Below are 23,627 nucleotides of genomic sequence, written 5' to 3'. Positions count from 1 at the left end.
AGCTTACAGGGGGCGTACAGTTTCTGATGGGAAGTTCTGGATTTTTGGGATTCTGTAGTTACAGGCTGATGGCAAGGAGACACAGATTAGAGTTCTAGTCCCTGCCTAGGAGGAGTGAGCAAAGTGCATCCTTCTTAAGTTTCATTAATGATGAGAGTCTCTTGTCATTCGTGTAACCGAATGAAATCTAAGTTTTCAGTAAATGTAACATCTCAGTGTTTATCAATTGAATTGTCATTTATTGGTTTGTCCTGCTTTGAGTTTGCAGAGATGTTAGTAAAAAGTCAATTAGAGAAAAAACATGGAGTTTTTTTCTTATTTTGTGATTGTCACAACTTCTCTCTCTCTCACGCCTGCTTGCCCGTTCCTGTGGGACACTCTCCTCTCTCAGGAAGTCCCCTTCTCCCGCGTGTGGTGCAGCGGCCAGAAGCCACTGCACTGTGCCTTCTCACTGGAGCGCTACACCCCTGCGACCACGCAGCTGTCCTGCAAGATCTGTGTCCGACAAGTCAAGGGCCACGAGCAAATCCTGCAGATCCAGACATCCATCCTAGAGGTAAACTTTTCTCTCTCCTTTTTGCTTTGTTAAGTTGCTGTTAAGTAGTAGGAGTTACATGAAGTAATTGAGTACAAGTAGTACGAGACGTGATCCCTCCCCATTTTTAGCCTTTCTATCTCTATGTAGTTTCTTATGGCCTGTTCAAAACCGTAACAAGTATATAAAGCCTTACACATTTCATTTCCAGCAGAAATCAAAGCACAGATATTCTACAACACTAAAAATAATTTATATTTGAGCTGGTGGTAATAGTTTTCTTGCAAAACATTTTTTAATAGTTTGCAGAGCGCTGAGATGCGGACAGAGGGCTTGCCTGCGGCCAGTGTGCTGCTGGGCTGGGCGATTCACCCATCGGAGCATTTCTGACACGCACAGTCTTGCAAGGACTGCAGCCTTGCGCACAGGCGAAAGAAAGCAGAGTCAAGCAAGCTGGGGATGTGTCCTACAGCCAGCAATGAAAGCTTCAGCAGCTCTTTTTAGATTATTGAGCATCTTTGTTGACTGATCCAGATTAATACTTCTGGATTAAAGATATATGCCCATTGCTAAATGCACTATGCAGAGCACGCAGCAACTGAGTAAGAAAACCACAAACACCATTATGTATAAAAATATCCTCAGAGTATGGCCAAGCTTTTTTTCTGGTTCTTTATTGTTACTTCATAAAAAATGTCTGTCATTCCATCTATATCTCTCTCTCAATGCAATGTTGCAGCTGCCTTCCCCCCCCCCCCCCCCCCCATATTTTTAAAGGGACCTATCTGTCCACAAGTCCCCAGAGCATGTTACCATTCTGTCTTAAAATGGATTTGCTAGTACAGAAGGCTTTCTCATGCCTATCTCAAAAAGTGATTGAAGAGTGAGGATAATTTGGCTGTAAAATAAATATAAAAATAACAACTGAATACTTGAATTGCTCAGTGCTGTACAGTTCCCTGAACTAACCAGGTAGCAGTAGCTTATCTCACATGTGCAGGGTATGGAAATCTACTACTGTTCTGCATATTTAATTTTAAAAGTCAGACCATGCGATATGTCTAGAGCACTGCTACTACTTTGCGCAGATGACTTTTGGGATGTGTCATAAATGTTATATGAAGAGACTATAGCATCGTTGTTTAATATTTATGTTGCATTGCACTGGAACGAATAATGCATGGAAATGTGACTACTACACAAGACCGGTATAATTTCATAGGAGGAGAATAGGCCAGATCTACAGAAGAACCTGGATTCCAAAGAGATTTCTTAATATGGAAGTACCGAGACAATTATAGAATTTAGGTGTTTTTAAAAAAGTCATGAATGAAAGATTTATGTGTCCATATTTTAGGCTTAAGCAATTAAAAATTTAGGAACCCATATGCTTTTGCGGCATTTGATCTAGTCTCTATTGGACTTCATCTGTAACACAAATTAACAAAAAGGGGAAACTTGGAGAAGGAAAATGACACTATTTAAAATGTTTTTATATGGAAGTGCTTGTGATGTTCTAGCAGTTCCTTCACAAATCAGAAAAATACCTCTTAGCTATTTAATTGTCTGTTGTCAATCAATTCTACAAACTATAGCTGGAATCTCAGGTTTGATTCTTTCTTCCTCCAGAAGCAGACTTGATAGACCAATAGGTGTATGTAGACAGGCTCGCTGCAGGTAGGTCCCTGCATAACAAGGCAGCAAAAAGAGTACAGAACTGTCTGCCCGCACAGCTCTTCTCATTCCAAAGAGGCTGTGCAGAAACCTCCGTTCCCTGTTCCTGCGCAGGTGCATACGGCAGGACTCCTGGTGTTGCTCTGCCACGGTGCCCGCAAGAGCCGCCTGCAGACACGGGCAGGCAAAAAGCCTGATGCCCCGACTGACTCTTTGCTTTTCTATTCCGTGTAGAATGAACGAGAAACCATTGCGTTCTTTGCACATGATGACAGCAACTTCCCTGCACAGATGGGTCCGAAAGCATTCAAAATCCCCTACTCTATTAGACAACGAATCTGTGCAACATTTGACACACCCAACGCCAAAGGCAAAGACTGGCAGATGTTAGCACAGAAAAACAGCATTAACAGGTAATGGAAGGCACTTTGAAAGGTGAATATTTACATATGCAAGGGGAATAATTTGTTGCCGTTACAGGTTTTTTGTTTGTTTGTTTGCTGGTATTAAAGATGTATGCATAGTAATTAACATACTTACTCTCAAGGATAAACTGCAGTTCATACGTTATTTTATTTACAACTAGCTGCTGAAAACAGGAACTGCTTTCTCCTTGGGACAAACACGTGTGCCCTGTCCCACCTGATGCCTGCCGCTAAGGTTGCTTTATTTCTTCTGGGCTGGACCTTTTCTTTGAACACCAGCTAGAGTGGGGTCATGGTAAAGTACAAGACTGCAGAAGGATTTTGGCACTGCTGTGTACTACGAAAGCAGTGGTTTAAAGGACTTAGGAGTTGCATGTTCTCTCAAAAAAAAAATCATATAGCCTGTTGCTTGGGCTTCTACCTATGTATTTTGTATTCCAAAAAGAATTGCATATTTTGCACATTATTTTTTTTAAGGAAAAGGCATATTTAAAAAAACAAAGTCATGCTCTAATGTTTAGGAGTAATAATATTATGATTATTAAAACTGAAAGATGCTGTAAAAACCAATTTACTACTTATTTTGCTCTTTCCGCTTCACAAAATTAAATTGGTGGAGGCAGTTCACTCACAGAAATATTTTCTATATTTTCTAATTGTCACTATCGCCACAAATATGTTCCCAAGAGGGTAGAGGAATACTTAAGTCAAGCAAAATGACTTGTTGCTATGCAAGGGTATCTCAATAAACCACACCCGAACCAAAGGAAAAATAATTTATAGCCTTGCAGCAGTGAAAGAGTCAGAAAATTCTGCTTTACTTAGCAGCGTTTACTACCTATTGTCAGGCACTTCAGTCTCTGGTTTCTGTTCCTCACGTGTCGAGGAAGCTGGAGATTTCCCTTTCTCAGGGAACTGCGGGGCAGCGTGCTAAGGCGATTACACTGACCGGTGCAAGACCACAGCTGTGATGGCCCTTTACCTTTTGAGTCTGTGTTGGAGACACCTGGTAGGGTCTTTGCAATATCTGTTTGTATAAAATCAAATTTATAGATAGCTGAGCCATTTAAACAACCCAAAATGTAGTTATAAAACCAGACGGTAAAGCATAAATACATGACCTCACAGACTGGCACGTAGCTGCTGTGCAGCGTAATCCATTAGTGTCATCCTATTTCCCCCATCTATTCCAAAGTTCTGTCGAAGGCAAGGTGTTACTTCACAGAGCAACAGCCTGGCTCCTCAGGACAGACAGCAAACTTCTTCCAGTGCACTGAAGCTATCCATGTCAGCGCCACAAGGAACTTGAGAGCTGGAGTTGTCCTGCACATACACGCGAGCGCAAACTCCTCACGGGGTGCTAACTTTCTGTCGCCAATAGAGGTTAATGTACTGAGGAAGGGTAATTAGCAAAGCTGGAGGAAAAAAGTGGTATCTGCCTGTTTTTTACTGATGAGTAACAGTCCAAAAATGGTCAGTAGCAAATATTTAATTATCTTGGAGTTGGTTTAAAAAACCAAACAATGGCATTCAAGTCCAAATTCCCTTTTCTGTGCTACAGGCTTATCTGTTTCTTCCCATATTTATGTGTAAGTATCTATACATAATGCATGTGCTATAAATAATGTTTATGCTTGTGAATGTGAAGTTAATGTATTTATTTGGATGATTATGTCCAAAGCCCATAAATACCAGGAATTATAGGGTAATCTGTTTAAGATGAACACTTTGGTTTACCAAATCCTTTGCAAATATCACCCCTGCAAAGTCCTAGAATTTACATGCTAATAAAATATAAATTTTAAAATTAAAAGTTGTCATATCTTCACATAATCACAAGCGTGAATTAAAGTTATATAATTCCTCTCCCTGCCAAATACTTGCTAGAGTTTACTAATGATGCTTTCCAAAACTGACTTGCTTTCTAAAACTGACTTGCTTTCTAAATCACACAGGATGGTACTGCTGGCCAGCTTTTATCTAAAGCAGAATACTCAAGTCCTTGTTCACTCCTCCTGCTAAACTGAACAAGTGACATGTGAAGAATAGATGCACCACCGTGTGTCCCCTTGAGGGTTCCCTCAACTCATCTCATCTAGGTCTTGCTGAAGGTTTTTTGTTTTTTAAAACACATCTGTAGTGCGAGGCACAACAGAGGGCACTTTCACATCCAAGGTAGCTACAGTAGATACTGTTCCTCAGCTTTTTTGTTTCACCTTTTTCTCCCCTCCTTCCAGGAATCTCTCCTATTTTGCTACACAAAGCAGCCCGTCTGCCGTCATTCTGGACCTCTGGGAAGCCCGACATCAGCATGACGGCGACCTTGACTCCCTAGCCTGTGCCCTGGAAGAAATAGGAAGGACACACTCCAAAATCTCAGACATAACAGAAACTGAGATTGAGGAGCCTGACTTCAACTACAGCAGACAAAATGGACTTTAGTCACCTTTTTGCATTCAAGAACTGATGGCCAGCTTTGACTATTACACCAGAGATTCTCTTTGGCAGGGAGGAAATAAGGGTTTCTGCACCGTGAGTGTGGAAGCAGACACTCATTTCCACAATGCAGTTTTCAGTTGGAGGAGCAGAAGCAGCCCTATTAAAAACCATCTTGTTACACCTAATAAGGGAAACACAAGCTTCTCCCTGTCCTCTCTCATTTAAAATTCACGTTTTAATGTCAAAACCACAACTACACAGCTATCATTCCTGGGACAGGAAGGAGTGAGATACAGAGCCATAGGAGGTAAATATTATGACGTAAAGGATTTAGGAGACTGTAATGATAATGTAATGCCTACTGAAAATCAACAAATAGGATATTGAATATTTAGAACCACTAGAGGTTAAACCTCGTTTAAAGGATTGTCATCTTGGGGCTGTTAGTCCCCTTTGTCCTGTATCTCTAACTTACCACACCTGAAGAGTAGCTTTAACATGTCATTTCATAGCATCATTTTGTCATTTTCTACAGGAAAACTGAAAATCTGGCCTTATCCTGTTCAGATGTTTGAGGAATTAGATCTCGTAACTATTTATATTGGTATCCATGTGTATTCCAAACATTTCTTTTAAAAATTTAATCACTTAGTGAACGTACATTTGCTGCAGAGCTTTCCTGCCTATTCTGTTAACAAAACAACAGAACCCTTCTCTGTGAAATTAGTGTGTGTGAGAGATAAATTTTCTAACTTGGTCTGCAAACTTTCACTTGGTCAAAAAATGTTGCTTTGGGGGTGGATTTAAATAACCAAATAAACCACAGGAAATTGCCAGCCCTGTTTTAGCAAGCTTACACATTTTTTTATTATTCCATGTTCTATGGCTAATCTAAAAAGTAAAGGTGAAGTCAATCAGCACTGCTTAATTTTGGTTTTGTTTCAGATTGAAACAATAACCCCCACATGGTATTGCCAAAAATTGGCCTGATTTCATCGTACAATTTGGAAACTTCACAAGATACAAAGCTGGCTATGTTACGTTTGGTTTAGTTACAAACATATTGCATTCACCACCAAACCCAGAACCTAGCTAGAGAATCCTCATTTTTTATCCATTTCACACAAAAATAATTTATTACTTCAACTGAACCAAAAAAAGAGCTGTCACTGTGAGTGTCCTAGTGGAACTAGTACTGAGCCAAATTTAACCAATGTTTTTACTCATATATTCTTTAAAATTAGCCAAGGTGCTCGTTAGCTCTGTGCCTAGGCTATCAGTTTTTGTGATAGGAATACAATCAGTACAAAGCAGGAACACAAGAGTTTGGGAACTTCATGGAAAAGCAAGAAATTGAAAACAAGCATTTGGGGGTGGGGCGGGATTACCCCATTTTGGCTGAGGGTAGGTACTTGGTGTGCAAATCTATAATAACCTGAAACTATTTATTCACCCAGGATTCCAGTTCGGAAAATATGACAAACAGCTCTTGATGTAAGACTGCTTGTTCTTGCTGATCTGAAATTGCAAATTTCATTGCTTTCCCAGCTCAGCAGGCTGGAATAGTCTTAAGACTTTTATAAATACTTAAGACTTCCCCAAATATTTTCTGCACTTTAGTATTTCATGCAGCCTGACATGCGAGTTCCTGTTTGCAATGGGAAATCATAAAGGCTGCAAGCATATTTAAGACTGAGACAAAAATACCAGGTTATTTGGCAGCAAGCTGTCACTGTTTTCAGCAGCACATGGTTCTATCTGTGTTTGAATTATATTTCCAGTGACTTACAGTCCTCCTCCTCAGAAACCTGTTCTTCATTGGGCAAAATGTCATGAATTAAAAAAAAAAAAAAAAAATAAGGAATGGCATCCACAGAAAAGCAGTGGAGATTTAGTGAGCTGTTGTTGTCTGGGAAACCAGCTACAGTCACTCTCCAGCAGTTAATTTGTTCTCAGCTTCTCAGACGCAGTTTAATTTCCAAACTAGCTTGGGTTAGCCACCACAACGGAGGGCAGGCATGACCCTGCAGGTGCTGCACCACAGCCGTGTCATTTGAAGAGCTGTATGTATTTTCTCCTCTTGTTTTCTACATACATGTGAGCTACACACAGGATACAGGGTCAAGAAGAGCTGCTCTGTGGAGCTCAGAACTTACAGCTTTTTCTCAGGAAACACACAGTGGTTACTAGCAAGACTTGGGTAGCTTTGAAAAACCCCTGTGTACAGTGACACCCAACTCGGAATGGTCGGTGAAGCCAGCAGCTGTCTGGGCTGACTTCCCCCAAGGTGCATCTGCCAGGGTCCTCGGGCTGAAGGTACCTGGGCTGCACCCCAGAATCCAATGAAGTCTGGGCTCTGAGCTAACCTACTGGCAAAAGTTCCTTACAATGCCAGAAAAGACGCTGTTCAATTTTGGGCCAGAGGTAAGATATTAATTTTACATTGCTCAATGGAGTATTGTTGTTTCCCTTCTGGTCTTGTTTCCTGAGTTTTCTTCACTTTTGCTAAAGCAGCTTCTTCATTACTGGTCTTACTTTTCTGAATCTGAATCAAGAACTCTGACTTTTTCTAACCTGTTACTTTTTTGACACTCTTGTATTGAAAAGTGGGCTAGAAATGCCACAATGCTGCTTACTTACCTCTCTCCCACTGGAACGGGGTTTGAAACAGTAACCAAACGAGCCTGATTGCTGATGTGAGCTCACCTGGCTGCACAGCCGAGTCATACAGGAATGCCACCGTGTGTGGCATCTACTGGCGACCAGGGCTGAACGTTCGGGGAAACCGCGTAAGAAATGTGCCCTGTCCCAAAGGACCTCCTCGCCAGGGGGCTGCACCTTGACCACTGTAGCTAAGATCCGCTGATACCGTCCTTCAAAAACTGACTGATCCCTTTGGAACCCACTGAAACGCTTGGCCTTCATGGGCAATGTCTGGGAGACACAAGTGCCACAACCATCTTTTGCGTTTTTCAAACAGCCTTTCCTTCCCAAGCTTTCCTTTTGTTTAACACGTGCTGCCTGACAATTGCCCGGGCTCCCCCGGTTCCCTATAAGAAGTAACGCTGAGGAACTGCTACGGAATCTCCTTGTCTGTATTACACACGCCTTTACAGGCTTCTCTCACCTTTCATCTCTGCTCACACTCTGTCTGGGCTGAAAAGCCCTGGTGAGCCCATCCTAATCTTTGAACATCCTTGCTGTTATTCTACCACCTCTAGTTCCGTGTCTTTTTGGAGATGGAGTGACCAATAACTGGCTTTTCAACAGGAATACGGGCTAAATCACGCAGTTCCTCCACTTCCTCAATTTCTTGCTGTTCCCACACTCAGTATCAAATCAGAGACATATCAATTAATATCAGTTAAGATCTTGCTGTAGCATAAAGCCACAAGAAACACCTGTGAGAGAGTGCAGAACAACTGAGAATGCATTAACGGACTTCACTACGCAAAGTACTCGAGCTGATACATACCGAACAGCCAGAAAATAAAACCTGTGAGGAAAAAATGTGTAGCTGAAAAAAACCTGAGATGACAGAGATGATGTCAAAAATCATTAAGAAAAAAAAATCATAAAAGGAAATAATTTGTTCTCTGTGATAACGATGAATATCGGTAGGCAGAAGCTGGACAATAAGAAATGAAGTTAGACTTCTGAGTGGAAAAATAGGCTACAGGGTTTTTTCTTTTCCCTTTCCCCCACTGCACCTGTTGATTACCTGACGTGTCGGGTACAGACGTGCCTGTTTCAGGTGCTCCCTTTCTGTTGTTTCACATTAGCATCGTGGGAGGATATCAATAGTACTTGGCACTTCTACTGACAGAGGCTTATGCCAGTTCTCCTCCCTTTATTATGCACAGTCCTGGTTTTAGAGTTGGACAAATTAAAATGTTTTTTAGGTAAATGCATCTGCTACCATACAAATGAGGCAGCCACATGGATTTTGTTAATATCAACAAACAGCTAAACAATAAAAGTAAAAGATGTTAAATGTTTGCTTCCTATTTTCTACAGAGGAAAGCAGTTGACTTTTGCCAGCTCCCCCCCCCAGGATGTTGTAGCTATGGTTTGCAAGACGGTATTCCCTCAGAATAATTTACAATTTGTATGCAAATGCTATATAAATAGATAATATTGATCATTATTAGGAATCTTAAAATTCCAGAAACACATTTTTACCATCTATTTTTTGGAAATTTCTATACATTTATCTACGATTTGATCCAAAACACAGATGTCGGAGCATCTGAAGAAGGATTAGAGGCCAGAAATTAAAAATCTATTCCTTTCCTCTCTTTTATAAATTTTGTCTTTCAAAAAATAATTTTTAAAATCTCTTCAAAAACTAGAAAGTAAAAGGAAGAGAAATGTAATGTTACACACTTAAGATTCCATCTAGCTGCCCCGAGTCTGATATGGTGAAATAGCCATTTTGATTTTACATCACCAAAGAACCTGCTCTAGTATATTTTCATCTTCCTAAGCACTTTCCCAGATATTTTCTGTGCTGTGAGTCATTTAAGACTAATAGTTGTGTTTTAAAAATGACTTACAATTTTGTCACCAAAATGGTGTGCTTCACAGCTCTGCCAGACTGCAGCATCATAAAGCTAATTTACAGCTTTTACAACACTGCTTTTGCAGTCTTACTAGTTTACATTAAAATCCTTTAAGCCACAAGGAAAGGAACCCTGCTCTGTAGATTTAAATTCAAACTTCATTTACCAGTGCAAGTCCCATAAACCCAAGATGTACTCCCACAAAAATTTTATTGGGCTTTTTGTAATAGATGAAAAGATATTGACACAATTTTTTTAAAATATAGGGAATTATTTTTGTTATTATTTTTATCTCTGGCAACAGCTGGTCTCTTCCTCTGTGGGCCTGTGCACAGCTTGCTCTCAGTAGGTTAAGAGAGAAGCTTACTCAGCATAAATCACTAGAACAGGGATCTTGTCATAGGACTCCATGGTATTAACATCATACTAAAGGTCTATTCTTTTTTTTTCCACTTGAAAGATAGTGCTATATGAGGGTTTTAAAACATGCAGTAACTGGTCAATTCCAGATACAATTTTTCACTACAAAAAATATAGTTGATGTATATAGTGCAGCTACAACAAGTGAGCAACTGCTGTGGACTTCTGGTCATGGTTTGATTTTTATTTTTTTTTTTCTCCAGTGTGTTTCTGCCTGTAAAACATAGATTTAAGCAAAGGGCTGCATTATTTCTTGTATGGTAATTAACTGAGTGGAAAACCAGAAACTATTTCCAAGTCCTTAACAACTGTGAATGATGTGAAGATTTGTCTATCCTTTCTTTTACTGATTTGAATGGTACCTGGGAAGTTCTCCCACTTGTTACACAGCAGTAGAGCTAGTTAACATTATTCACCAAGAACCTTTTTCACATTAAACCCGGTGAAGAATGTTTTCTATCAGTTGTTCGTTTGTGGTACATGCCTTGGTAAAATACTCCCTTGACACTATTCCTGCCTCAGAAGAGGCCGGCGGTTCTTCCGCAGCAGCATGTAAAATGGCACATACATCCTTTCTTTGCTATATAATGGCTGTCTACTTGAAATTACTTAAAACATAAAGGATTCCTGAGCAAAGACAGTAACTTAAAATACTAGGTATATAACACACAATACCTGTAGCAACAAACAAAACTCAATATGCTGGCAGAAGATCATTAATCATTTTCTAGTAAAGTCTAGCTCTTTTCTCTCATTGCCAATACTAGCATAAATGGTAGCAAAAATCTCCTTTCCAAAATGGACAAAAATAAATAAATCACTCTAAGATTAAAGAATCACTTATGAAATCATTTGATAGTAACAGTGTCCGCAATGCAGAAAACTGAACAGATGTTCTACTCATTGCTGCAAGTAAAAGAAAAATCTGTCGGTGTCCATGTTCACTGTTCTGTCCAAAAATAAAATAAATGTCTAGGAATTTGCCACTATATTTTTTGTATTAGAGGTGAATAGTACAGATTCTACTAGTGTTTCTTGTCTGGGGCTTGGGTGGGTTAGGGGTGTATTGTAATTTTCAAGCTATTGCAAAAGCTGCTTTTAAATAAGCTGTTCAGTTGTATTGAATAACTGGTTTGTGCTTTCCAAGGGAATCCAGGTGAGCCAGGACTCAATGGGTAGCCTCCTTGCCTTGCTGTCACAGGGTAACTAGAGCTGAAGTCACTTGTGAACATTTAGCTAAGGGATAGGGAGATTAGATGACCCATCCCTGATCTGTAATGTGGTGTACTGTAATCTAATGAGATTAGACACTCACCTACTGTAGAGCCGTGGTTTTGTCAGCAGCTACTTAGTTTGTCTGCCCCCGGTGTGATAACCTTGGTTAAGGATGTACTTCTGCAGATTTAAGAAGATGTTAAACCCCTGTGTTATCTGGTCTCTGTATATAAATCTTATTGTCTAATCCCAAAAGGAAATGTGTAGCACAACATGAAGTTAAGGGTGTTCTGCACCAAGCCTGGTTAAAGTTTATTTCTGATACAGCAGGAGGGGGAAGGCAGATCTAACAGCAAGTGTATTTGCTATAGAAAACAAGAACGTTTCCTAATGAATACTCCCTTAGAACTGACGGAAGCTTTGTTTTTGCAGCTTAAAAAACCAGTAAGACCTAGTATTTCCCGTACTGAGATCTGGAATATTAACCTTACGGTGATGGTATCTTTTCAAGCAACTCCTTCAGTTTTTCCCCATTTATGCACTGAAGTTGGAGAGGGAGGGAGGAATTTTTTTATTTTTTTAATTAAGCTGTAGACTTCTGTATTCTTTCCACTTTTGGCCTAGAACCCGGATACCATTACAGAACCTCACAAAGTTCCCTGATGCATCAGTAAGCAGTACACACACACACACATGCACACACACACACAGATAGATATATGTGCCTCATCGGGGATGTGGCATATACATGCTTCTGATATATATTTGGGAACAGCAAACTGACTTCAGAGAATTTGTGACTCGGGAGATGTTGCTGCCTCCTCCCGTCTTCTAATCAAATTCATGCCCACTGTGACTCTGCTGATCTCTGTTTATACATGGGTACAAAAACATTACGTGTACACCTTCTGTTAATTTGGATGAAGTAAAATGTGTTGCTGGTCAGTCTGGTGAGACTTAAAGTGTTACGCAGGACTGGAGCTAACTTGATTTCCATTGCATTTTCAACATTTTGACCAGCCTCTTGGTGAAAAGGGGAGGGGGAACTTCAACCTAATCAAATACAAAATAAATTATTATTTTTTAAAAAAGAGAAAACCACAAGTATTCCTCTAGAGAGACCTATTTTCTCTTCTGCTCCTTTATTTTCGCAGTGAATAGGTTCTGAAAATGTTGGTTCTTGCTCATTTGGCTGAGCATTCTTCCCTCCCCATGGTTTCAGTGTGTTTAGAACTGAAAAAAGAGCAGAGGTTTGAATGCTTTCTTTAGTATGAAGCTGAAGGAGTAGGGAAGAGAGACAGAAAAATAATTAAATAAAAAGCATGGCCTTGGCTTCATACCACACTTTCTGTGCCTTGTTCTATCAATGTAAATTCTGAATGTTGTACAGTAAAATACTTGGGAAAGACTCCTTGGAAAAGGCTGCACTGGCTTCTTTTTTTCAGCACATGTACATATATAAATATATATACATATATATATTTGGTAATGCCAAACAGCTGTGTTATATTGTACTGAAAAAGTAATAATGGACAGTTTGGATGTTTTATGTAGAGTTTGCAAAAACTGTATGGCTGTAGCCTTTTGAAGATAAATGTACAGACGTAAACTACTGCATATCAGTTATTTATGAATAAAGAGTCTTTTACTGACATCTTAGATTACTGTACGAGTGGCACATTAATTTCAGTGATAAAACAAGATGTTCTGAAATGAGTGCTTTGGGATGCCTCACTGGTTTTACAGTGAGCGCTGTATGGGAGTTTATGCTGGAGAACTATGTACTGGCCACCTTTTTCCAGAAAACCCGCAAAAGCTACAGGAACAGGACCAGAAGTGAAGTTTACTGACAACACTGAAACAATTCAAGGACATCATCCTGCTTTCTCATACTAGTCTGAACTATGCCCCAAAGAAGGCCAAGTACATTCTACCTAAAATGTGATTAAAGGTATTTCACTAAAATGCCTTATTTATTTGTCTGAACAGATGTACAATACTCCAGGACGAGGACATCTTTGTCCTTCACACTGCAAAAGCAATATATATTATTCTGCTTTTTGCAAGACGGAAGATACAGACCCTCCCTGTGTATGTGTATACACTGGCAATTCCCTCTGAAACGCAGGTAACTCCATTGCTACATTCCGTAAGTGGTTGTACCTTGAATGCTGGATCACTGGCAACAAAGCTACGTGTCCTGTTCCATTTACCATGCCAATGTACTCTCTTGATTTGTAATACCCTTTACTGAGACGCACCAGATAAGAACTCAATTAATCCTCCCCATACAGATGTGTCCATAACCTTAGATCCCACTTAATGGAAATACCCTGTCAGCAACAGAGCAATCAGGAAGCCTCTCAGTAGCTATCACCGATACATCGCAAACTGACAAGGGAGGTGGCAAGAATATAAGTATCATCCGTGCTTATCTTCGCATGCACAGCCATCACCAGTGCTGGCAGAAGCCACAGGGAACAACGGTCCCTTGGCTCAAGCCAGTGCAACACCGTGGGCTTTTGGGTTTGTTTTTATAATTTAGCTACTTGTCAGCCTTGCTTCGCTGTCTGAGGAACAGTGACACACTCCTCGTCACACCCCCCACCACAGCCATCCCAGCCAGATCCCAGTATCTTAACAAAACCCTAGCTTTCTGCTAGTCATAGTACATAGCCCTTTTCTGGATGGATTTGATCTACACTGGTTACCGCTCTGTCACGTTAACACATACAACTAAGCATCAACTACAAATAATGTTAGCATGACAAAATGAGACTCTGGATATGGCACTCACCTTAAGTGAGATGTTATAAAATGTATGATTAATATATACATAGCAAGGGATGCTAGGACAAGACGTTATAAATCAAGATATCCTTCAAACATTTTATTGCATGCATTTAAGTTGTTATCATCCCAGATACCATACACCATATAATGTAATGGCCACCCTTTATAATAAATAGGACTATCATGTTAACTGCCTTTGACATTCATTGTAAAATTATTCATGATTAATTATGTTTGCAGAGACATAACGTATGTTATGGTTAGAAGTTCACTGCATCGTGACTTAATGAACAGCCACTTAGAAATTATACTGCAAGTAGAGGCTGCTGTCAAGAGTATTTCTGAACAGAATTACGGTCCCCATTGAACACAGCAGCAGGGTGGCATTCTCGTTATTTACATGCCACATTCCCTCACACATCCATAGTCCCCAGTCCACGCCTAGTGCCCTGCTGCACTCACGTACATCAGAAATAGAGGCAGTACTCAAAAATACAAGGGCATCTTGCATTCCTAAAAGGAAATTGCTTTTCTACTTCAATTATAAAATTGCTGTAATAAGATATGGCTTCTTTGTTCTTGATGGGCAAATTAAATTGCTTTCCTTCCTTCACAAGGTTTGATTATTTGAGAACCAGATTATCACTTTGCAAAAAGCCCCAGCTCCCCTCCTACCATCCTCTTCTGGTATTACAGAGTCATCTGACCATACATTGAGGGTCCAACTTTTTCTAGCCAAACTGGCATGAAAACAGGTGTCTACAGACAGCACATGTTTTAATAAGCCTTAATTCTTAGAAAAGTACACTTCAATAAAAGCGTCCTCGCCACATGTCTTCTGACACCCACAAATACCAAAACCCTAACCACTGGAATGCAGGTTTCACCATTTTTAATCCACATTGCTTCCATGCCCTGTACTGTAACTACCTTCACAATGAAGCCATGAGGCGTGACCACTGGAGAATTCAGGAAAAGGTGTGGTTAAAATTAAACAAATCTTCCCCCTTCCTTAGTCCTGAAAAATACACACACCCCCTATTTATTGTACCCTTTATTTATAGCACAGCTAAGCATACCTGTAACACAGCTGTTACGGAAGGGATTGGAGACTACTGGTGTTCCACTGCAGCTTCTGTTCCCAACTCTATACTTGGCTTCCCTCTGCTCACCTTCTCCTCCCCCATTTTATCCATCTTCTCTGTAGAGGACTAGAGCACAAAGCACATCGGAGCACTGAGCCTAGCAGAGCTCTAATCTTAAAAAAACAAACACGCAAACCCACACCTTTGCATTAGTGCAAACTACTTAGAACACCACACGACTCCAAGTACGCCCCTGCCCCCAAGTGTCTTTCCTCCCCTGCCACAGTTTCTTGATGAACTCTGACATTAGCGAAGAACCTCGGTATTACTGTTACTATACTAATTCGTTTTCTTTTAAACAGTCAGCTACCTAACTCACTCTTAGAATCAGTATCTTCCCCCTGCCAACGTCAGGAGGTAATCTTTATTGATGCAATTAAAATAATAATTACTCTCAGTTCCCCTCATCTTGCACATACTTAAGGATTTTTGAAGAATTAGGATTTATTAAAGCATATGCTGTTTGTAGATACCTGGTTTGAACACAGATAGAATGTCAGCTCACAAACTCAAGTATAATAAAGCACTGATCTGTCTTCGAAGATAGTGAAAGCTGGGTGGTGCTGCTGGAAGAAGACAAAACCTAAAATTGAAAGAAGGTGGAGACCTAAACTGTAATTCAAACGACTAGTAAATGTTATTTAATACAACAAGGGTCCCACCTGTTGTGATTAGTAAAGTGATTTTGGTCTCTGAAATCATAGTCTGGCTTAGAGGATGTTTGGTCAAAAACATGTCACTCTCAAGTTCAGATGGGGAAGACCAAGAAAACGAGAGGAATTTACATAGCCACTGTACACACGAAAGTTTTTGTGCTCTGAAACCACCTAACAGATGAGATTTAGGCAGAATTTCCACCTACAGAAGATCACAGGATCTAGGCAAAACTATTGGGTTGGTCTAAAACCTGGTCTTGCAAGAACTGCTTCTCCAACTCCACAAAGCAGGCTGCCACCCCCCACACATGACCGCTCGCCCTGCTGCCTCCTTCCCACCACGTTCGCCCGGAGAAGCACAAGGAACACATGCTCCTTGCTCCCTCAGAGTGCCAGGCACAAAGCAGCGGTCCCTGTCGTTTTACCAGCCTAATGCCCACCTTTCTGCTACTGACAAAAGTGTGGAAGACGTTACAGGAAGGGGTGCCATCCTGAAAATGCAAAAAACTAAGACAACATTTTCAACGCAAAGGACCAAAACTCGCCTATCGTTAAGCATATCAGAAATCCTTATGTAAAATGGATTCAATTTTCAAACAATTCCCAAAGATTGCATTTAACAAAGTATCACGTCAAAAAACTTTTATTCTACTTCAAGCTTAAATATGCCAACAATAACTGAACATGTGACACCACTTAAATGACAACTTCAAAATCAAAAAAAAAGAAATTAGCTGTCCAGTCCCCAAAACACCTGCAACTCAACTATTGTAGCATTATGAAGTTTAATGGAATTGCAAAGTTACCTCATTTCCTGTAACTTTTAACATCCTCCTACAAACTATTTTTGATTTTTGTGAAGCATAATCTAGTAAAATGAGCATGTGGTCATTTAATGTATGATAGCTCATCTAAAGAGTCTAATGTGCTTCAGTTCAACATACAATGCATACCATTGCCTAATTTTCAGTCCTGTTCTGTCTTCACAGAACTGAGAAGGAATAATTACGGAATCTGTGAGGAATAATGAAGCCATGAGCTGCCTTCACAGTACAGTCATGGCTGGTCACTCGAACAGGTCACAGACTTGTGTAGTGACATCAAATTTCCCCAGGGCCCTGCTGTATAAACCAAAGGATTTTGTACAGTATGTTCTCGACAGCTGTTCATGGAGCTGATACAGAATATGTGGTAGGAAGGATGGCTTTGGTTGGTAGAAAGAGAAAAGATAAGGAGATAAATGGATTCTTTCCCTGCATGTGTTTATTTTTTGTTTTGTTTTACGGCCATTTGGTTGCTTACTCAAATCCTCAAACCCTTCTGTTGTGACAGGAGGCAACACTGGAGAGAACTACTCCTGGTTACAAACACCACAGACTAATTTAAACTAAACTGAATAAATCCCAATCTGTCCTCTGCTAAGGAGGTTTGTGCTTTTTTGCATTTTTTTTCCTCTTCTACTTGTGCGATACTGGTTTGATTTTATGTAGTTAGAATTCCAATATTTACCACGGCTTCAAGGCTATTTTCCCTTATTTTGTTTTTGTTTGCTTTTTCCCCTGTCAGCTTTATTTACTAAATAACAGCAGCCACTAGCAGATTCAAACCTTAAGTAATGGTCAATGCCTGCAGTCCTACAGAAAGCGTTGTTGGTAAAAAAAGCAAACCAACCAACCAACCCTAAGCAAGCCAAATCGCTGACGCGTGGCTACATTTTGCAGAGATTACCAATGTTTGACATTGCAATTACCCAGCAATTGGACATCCCACTTTTCCCATGGTTGTCTTCACTCAACAAGAAGGAAAGAAAATATTACTATAGGATACAGATATATTGCTATACCCATTTCAATTAAAACTTTCATGATGCTCTTGGAAGCACTGCCCTCCCAGAAAACCGAGAGCTGTCAGAGGGCTGGTAAGGTCCTGTCACTGCGCTGCACCTGTAAAGAAGAGATCTGTGGACTAGGAATTGTTACAATCAACTTCACACTTAACGTAGCATCAAAACTATCTGCCCTGAAGTAACTGCATTTTGGTTTTCCAGTGTGGGTGAACCTCTCATGAGTGCTAGAAAATCTGACAGGCTTTGTAAGACACAGCCCCGCCACCATCACATTGGCAAATCCTCTGACACCAAAAGCTGTGCTGGAAATATTCAGCATATCGGTTAGTGTTTGATCAAGATCCTCTGTCCTCTTGAAGGAAAAAGTACTACACAGTGAAGCATGAACTCTGCTACAGTATGTTGTTTGACTCCTAGCCTTGATTTCAAAACATGTGATTGATAATATAAAGAAAACAGCACTCCGCCCCTGCGGTCTCCCCACCTGGCTTCAAAGCACACCGTGTAAAATCTTAGAGATCAGAGAGGAGGGACCTAGAGGGCCGATCAGATGGCACATCTCGAGCGCTTTGAACTGCTGCATTCTCTGCTGTTTTCTTTAATGGAGCATTGCTGAAAGCTCTTTCCTTAACACAATACTGTGCTGGTGGCTGCAAAGTGCCATACTGTTTAATGTTTAATTCCCCGGTGGAACGGTATTATACTGCTAGCCTAGAAATTAGAATGACCTTGCTTAAGGTAGTAAAACCTACTGGAAAAGAGAGAATAAGAGAGAAACAGCACTAATTACTCAAGCTGAACTCAGGACAGTTGGGTCTAATTCTGTGCTACGTTTTGTGTGTGATGTCAGTTAACCTGATTTTGGGGTCCTCTGATTTCTCACTCTGAACTGAACGCAGCAATACTTCTAACTCCTCCACCCTCCAGAACAACAACAACAAAAAAAAATTATATTATTTTCACTCTTCAGAGCACTGATGATCTTTATTACTTACCAACACTGCTATGCCAGGCATGCCATAAAAAATTATGTGCTATTTTTCTTAGTGGGGTAAGGAGGCTGAAAAAAACAATATGGCTAAGACACTGGTTTGTGATTGCATTCATAAGATAGGAGCACCTGACAAGTGCCTCTATAGCGTGGCAGTGAGTTACATATTACAATAGACAAAGCACATTATTTGCATGGCTCTTTTACATACGAATAAATCATTCAGCTCTTCAAAAATGCCTTTTGATGAATATACAGTTCAAAATACGCTTTAAAGCAGGCTCTTTAAAAAGTTTGGTTCCTTATATCAGAAATACTAAAAGTGTTTTGTTTTGAATCATCTAGTAGTAAAGCATACTTCACTGTGAATGAGGACTCTTAGTTCTTGATCATGCCTGCTACAAGGATAATTTTTCTACAGAATTAACGTGAAGAGTAGGTGAAAAGTAACTACTGAAATCAACACAAGAGCCAAGAAATTCTCATGATGGAAGAAGGTAACACTGGCTTTCTAGGAGTATGTAAAAATAAAACACTGTCATTTACTGAAGTATTTTAGTCTCACTGTACCACTGTAGAGAGCGTAAGTTTTGTTCTGCCTGCAGACACAGACATACATGTCTGCGCTGGGTTGATTTTAGAGGCAGAAATATCACACTAATAAGGAGAGAGACTACACTAGGTATGTATGTGCACGCACACAACCCAACCCCTCCAGTCTTGCCTTGGTAGGCAGATACGTCTTGTGCCAAAAATCCCTGGGATATGCAGGATGACAGTATTTTCCTCCATTTTTAGTGGGATAACCAGCTCATTAAATCTTAACATGAAGGTTATTTTATTATGAAGTGACAGATCTAAAGATTTACTTCCCCATTCTTCACCTGCCTTCTCCCTTCTGCTTATTCCTTTGTATTTATTAATGGCCTTTCTCTTGTTATATAATCCTGTCAAGAGTGTAAAAATATCTCTCAAGACTGCTCATTTGATCTAAATCATTCAGCCTGTACCAGTGACAAGAGAAAGTGTACATGCCATGGCTGATGCAGAGAAGGAGTTCTGTCCTATACTCCAGTAATTGTCACTGCATGATAAGAAAGTGTAAGATTTAATAAGGTCATAAAAAAGAATGGCATGAGCTGGTGTGGTAGGTATTTTTTTCATTAACATTCACAAAATCTGGATTCAGAGGGACAATAAATTACAGCAATTGAGCAGAAATGACCCATTTGATTATTCAACACTTTCCAGCAAACCAGTGAAAGCAGCAGGGCTGGGAGCACCTCTACCATCACAACAGCAGAAGTATCTTCAGTCACATTAAAACCATTATTTCCTATGCCACCAGGCTGCCTGTGGTGATTTCAAGAACTAAAATCATACTCTAAAGTAGTAAGAAAACTGAGTTTTTGCAACTAGTTTAGTTTTGAATGTAATGAATGTAGTGAAACCAAGTATTTCTATGAAACATGATGTACATCCACTTTAAAGTGCTGAGTACTGACTGTTGATCTTTGGGTTATGACAAATTTCTGATGCAGATGCCTAAATCAACACCAGGGTAAAATAAAAACAATTTAAAAAGAAAAATAAAGATACTTAAGTGGATTTCTCCTTTCGTCCAGTTCCAACTCAATAATACAGACCCCTCAAAGACTTCCATGCACCAGTGCTGGAGGCTGCAAGACTGGAGTTAAAATTTCTTAGGCAGAGTGGAAAGAAGCTGGAGGACTGAAGACAGATGCACAGAAATTCCCAAGCACAGAGAGGCAAATCTGTTACTGTTCATCAGTACCTTTCCTGCCAGCTCTTCGGCTTCCTCTGCTGACCACACTTGGCATGTTTATCCGAAGTCCTCTCTGTGTTTGCTCTATGTGGTGTTGCTCAGCTCCCTTCCCACCCCCCACCCCACCCCCAACCCCTATTCTGGTGCATTATAACTTCTATTTCAGCAGCTGGCATTTACATTGTACATAGACATGACACTTGCATGCGCACTCCAAAACAAAACAGAAAAAAAAGTAATTTAGAAAAGTTAAAGGCAGAATGAGTCAAAGATCACTCCTGTGCCCCTGTACCTTGTCCTCATATTTTCATTTGTTTTTGACTGCAGCCATATGATTTTCTAAAGATTAAGCCATATAAAATGACACAGCAGATACACGATTTTCTCATCTTTATTATAGTCTGCAAGAAGGACCAAAGCAGTTGCTTTGCTCCTCAAACTGAAAAGGAGGGGATCCAACACACTGCTGGCAAAAGCAGTTCAAACTGCTCGATCCTTTTGCTACAGGTAGGTGCAAGGTAGCCTGAGCTGCTCGACTGACAGCCATGTACACTGAAGAACTGCTCTTTAAAACTAAGGAAACCACTGCAGCTTCTCTAATACGGGAATGAGTTGAAGGTATTTGAAAATCTGCATCATTCTACTTAGACACGTTTCTCCTTTGTGCACATTTCAGGGCTGTTGCTTCTTCTGTCTTCACTACTGGTTTTACTGTTTCTGAATAACATTTGCATAAAGATTGAGGTCTGTTGCTAGAAAAGTAAGGACACCCATTACTGAAAGGAGAGTTAAAAATGAGAACGTCATTTTACATCATGCTTTTGTAATGAAGTAAAAATACAAAAAGAGAATGATCCCTTAAATAAAATATGAATGGAAAAATCATGATTCTGTATAACAGCACATTAAGATGGATATACGTTACATGACCTATGCAACTCCCATAGAGGGAGGAGAAGGCTGGTTTTATACTGAAGTTACCGACCTGGGAATATGTACATCAAATCAATTCTCAAATCTATGATTCTTGGAATAGGCTGCTTCCTTGCAATGTCTTTCCTTATCTTCCATATATATGACTAAATATTTCCCTAACATACATAGGGATATCCTAGAAAGAGAAGCCCACTACAAAACATGGCATTTTCATCCTCACAGTCATACCATTAGTTCCCTCCTCCTGTTATCTCTGTTTCCTTGCCAGTCAGGCATTGTCCTTCTGCTCTGATTTTACCTTTTCCCCCAAAGCAAACTTCTTCCAAGAAATGCACATGCTCAGACTTTTCTATTTACTATCGATGCATCCAGAGTGGTCAGACTCCTCTAAAACCAAAGAAAAAGAAAAGCCATTTTACACTTTTCCCCCAGCATTCCCTTCCCCACACAAATACTCTTCTCGTTAAAGCAGTCACAACTGGACTGCTGTAACTCCCTTTATTTTATCCTATCGCATCCTCAAAGCTACGTGCGGCTCCTAAGGCAAATCACAACTGGAAAGACACAAACATACCTCAAACCCACATTTGCCCTTCCTCCCCTAGGAAAACACAGCTTTCCCTAGCGCCCCACGAGGCACGTGCTACACCCCTTCCAAAAGCACAGCATCCAAGTCTGCACCCATGGAACAGCCGTAACTGAAAAATACATGAAACGTTACCATCACTCCTGCTGGGGCACACATGCCTTTTGAAAAAATCTGACTTTTTAAAGGTGCTAATTAGAAGCTGAGGTCTTTTCAGAAATGTCATACCATTTCTGGGTGATGAACACTTTTGGAGGTAGGACCCTCAATTTCTTTATTCCCATTTCATATACAGAGATATATTTTCCCCCTCATTACCTGGAAACATTTGGGTTTGCTTCTCAGAAGCTTGCCCACATCTAGCAATTATTTACTACTCATTATCACTATCTTCTGCTTATCACAGCCACCTACAAAAGTGTCAGATTCAGAGAACTGAGACGTAGTAAGAAACAAGACACACAGATCCTGGTTTTATGAAAGTATCAATAATAATAATAAAATTCAAGGGAAGAAAAAGTACATAAAGCTTAGGCTTGATTTACAAACTTTTTGAGGAAGCAACAGTTGTTCTTTAAAGGGTGTGCTATGATCAAACTAATTTATGGGGACGTAATAAGAGTGGTGAAACCTCTGTACTTAACGTTTATGGGGAAAAAGAACTTAACAGTTTTGCTGGATACAAATCCAATTAAACTTTGACTGCAGAAAAGATGCTGTGAGTTTTTTCCTTGCATTTTGTCCTCCACTAATTACTTGTTCTTTTGAATACTCTTTGCCATCTAATACACTTGGAGAAAGATCTTTGCAAATAGCAGCCTCATTAAAACCCTGCAATACAGTTTACGGAGATTACAGATGTGTACAAAAAAAAAAAAAAAGGATGTTAGTCTTTTGAAAGTGTGTCTCCCCCCACCCCTGTTACTCCTTGAAGAATAAGTTACATGCTGAACAGACTGTCATTTTTCTGAACAGGTGAAGAAACCACTATAAGATATCCTAGACAACCATGCACCATTTTTATCCATGCTTATTTTAATCCCACAGTACATGGTGCTATTATGCATGCAAAAAGGTAATGAGGCAGGCAAAGGTTATTACTAGGGACACTATTGGAATGATGAGGGGCTGCCAATGCAGAAGACTAACCTCAGGCTATCTGAAATTGAAATTTTTGGTTAAATTAATAACTCAACATGAGACCAGACGGTAATGCTGTCTGTCCCCTGCAGGGCTGAAAATGTCTTTTGACATTAATAAAAAAAAAAAGGGGGGGGGGGGAGGGGGTGTTACCTGTGAAGATATATAGAGAAGCAACGCACTCAGCCGTGTTGATGCCACAGAAATGTGGGAGGCAGTAAGCACCTGGAGCAGGACAGTGCCCTTCCTGACTACTTGACAAGTCAAGTGAATGCTCCTGCTGACTGTGGATAAGTTGCAAGAGGACGCTAATAACTCCCTCCATCCTTCCCAATACTTTCAGGGTTTTTTTTTATCACTAACAAGGGAAATTGCCTCATTATCCTCATTATTATTCATAATGGCACCAGAAATTTTCTGAGGTATTTTCAGAGCGATTTTTTTTAAAAAAAGCCCTGCTCCCAGAGCTGAAGAGTTT

The 23,627-nt window shown here is 40.1% G+C and overlaps 1 protein-coding gene across 2 annotated transcripts in view; it reads left to right on the top strand.

The window, feature by feature from the left end:
- Window positions 1-12,929, top strand: part of UNC5D (unc-5 netrin receptor D) — a 168,446-nt gene extending 155,517 nt beyond the window's left edge. For both annotated transcript variants that reach the window (XM_055696359.1, XM_055696358.1), the window contains exons 14-16: window positions 392-556; window positions 2,444-2,622; window positions 4,872-12,929. In XM_055696359.1, the coding sequence (XP_055552334.1) occupies window positions 392-556; window positions 2,444-2,622; window positions 4,872-5,076 (549 nt within the window). In that variant the 3' untranslated portion in view covers window positions 5,077-12,929. The remainder of the gene's footprint in view (window positions 1-391; window positions 557-2,443; window positions 2,623-4,871) is intronic.
- The last annotated feature ends 10,698 nt before the right edge of the window (window positions 12,930-23,627 follow it).

The sequence above is a fragment of the Falco cherrug genome, chromosome 18, assembly GCF_023634085.1.
Source record: "Falco cherrug isolate bFalChe1 chromosome 18, bFalChe1.pri, whole genome shotgun sequence".
Lineage (NCBI taxonomy): Eukaryota > Metazoa > Chordata > Aves > Falconiformes > Falconidae > Falco > Falco cherrug.
This window is presented reverse-complemented; position numbering and strand designations above follow the sequence as displayed.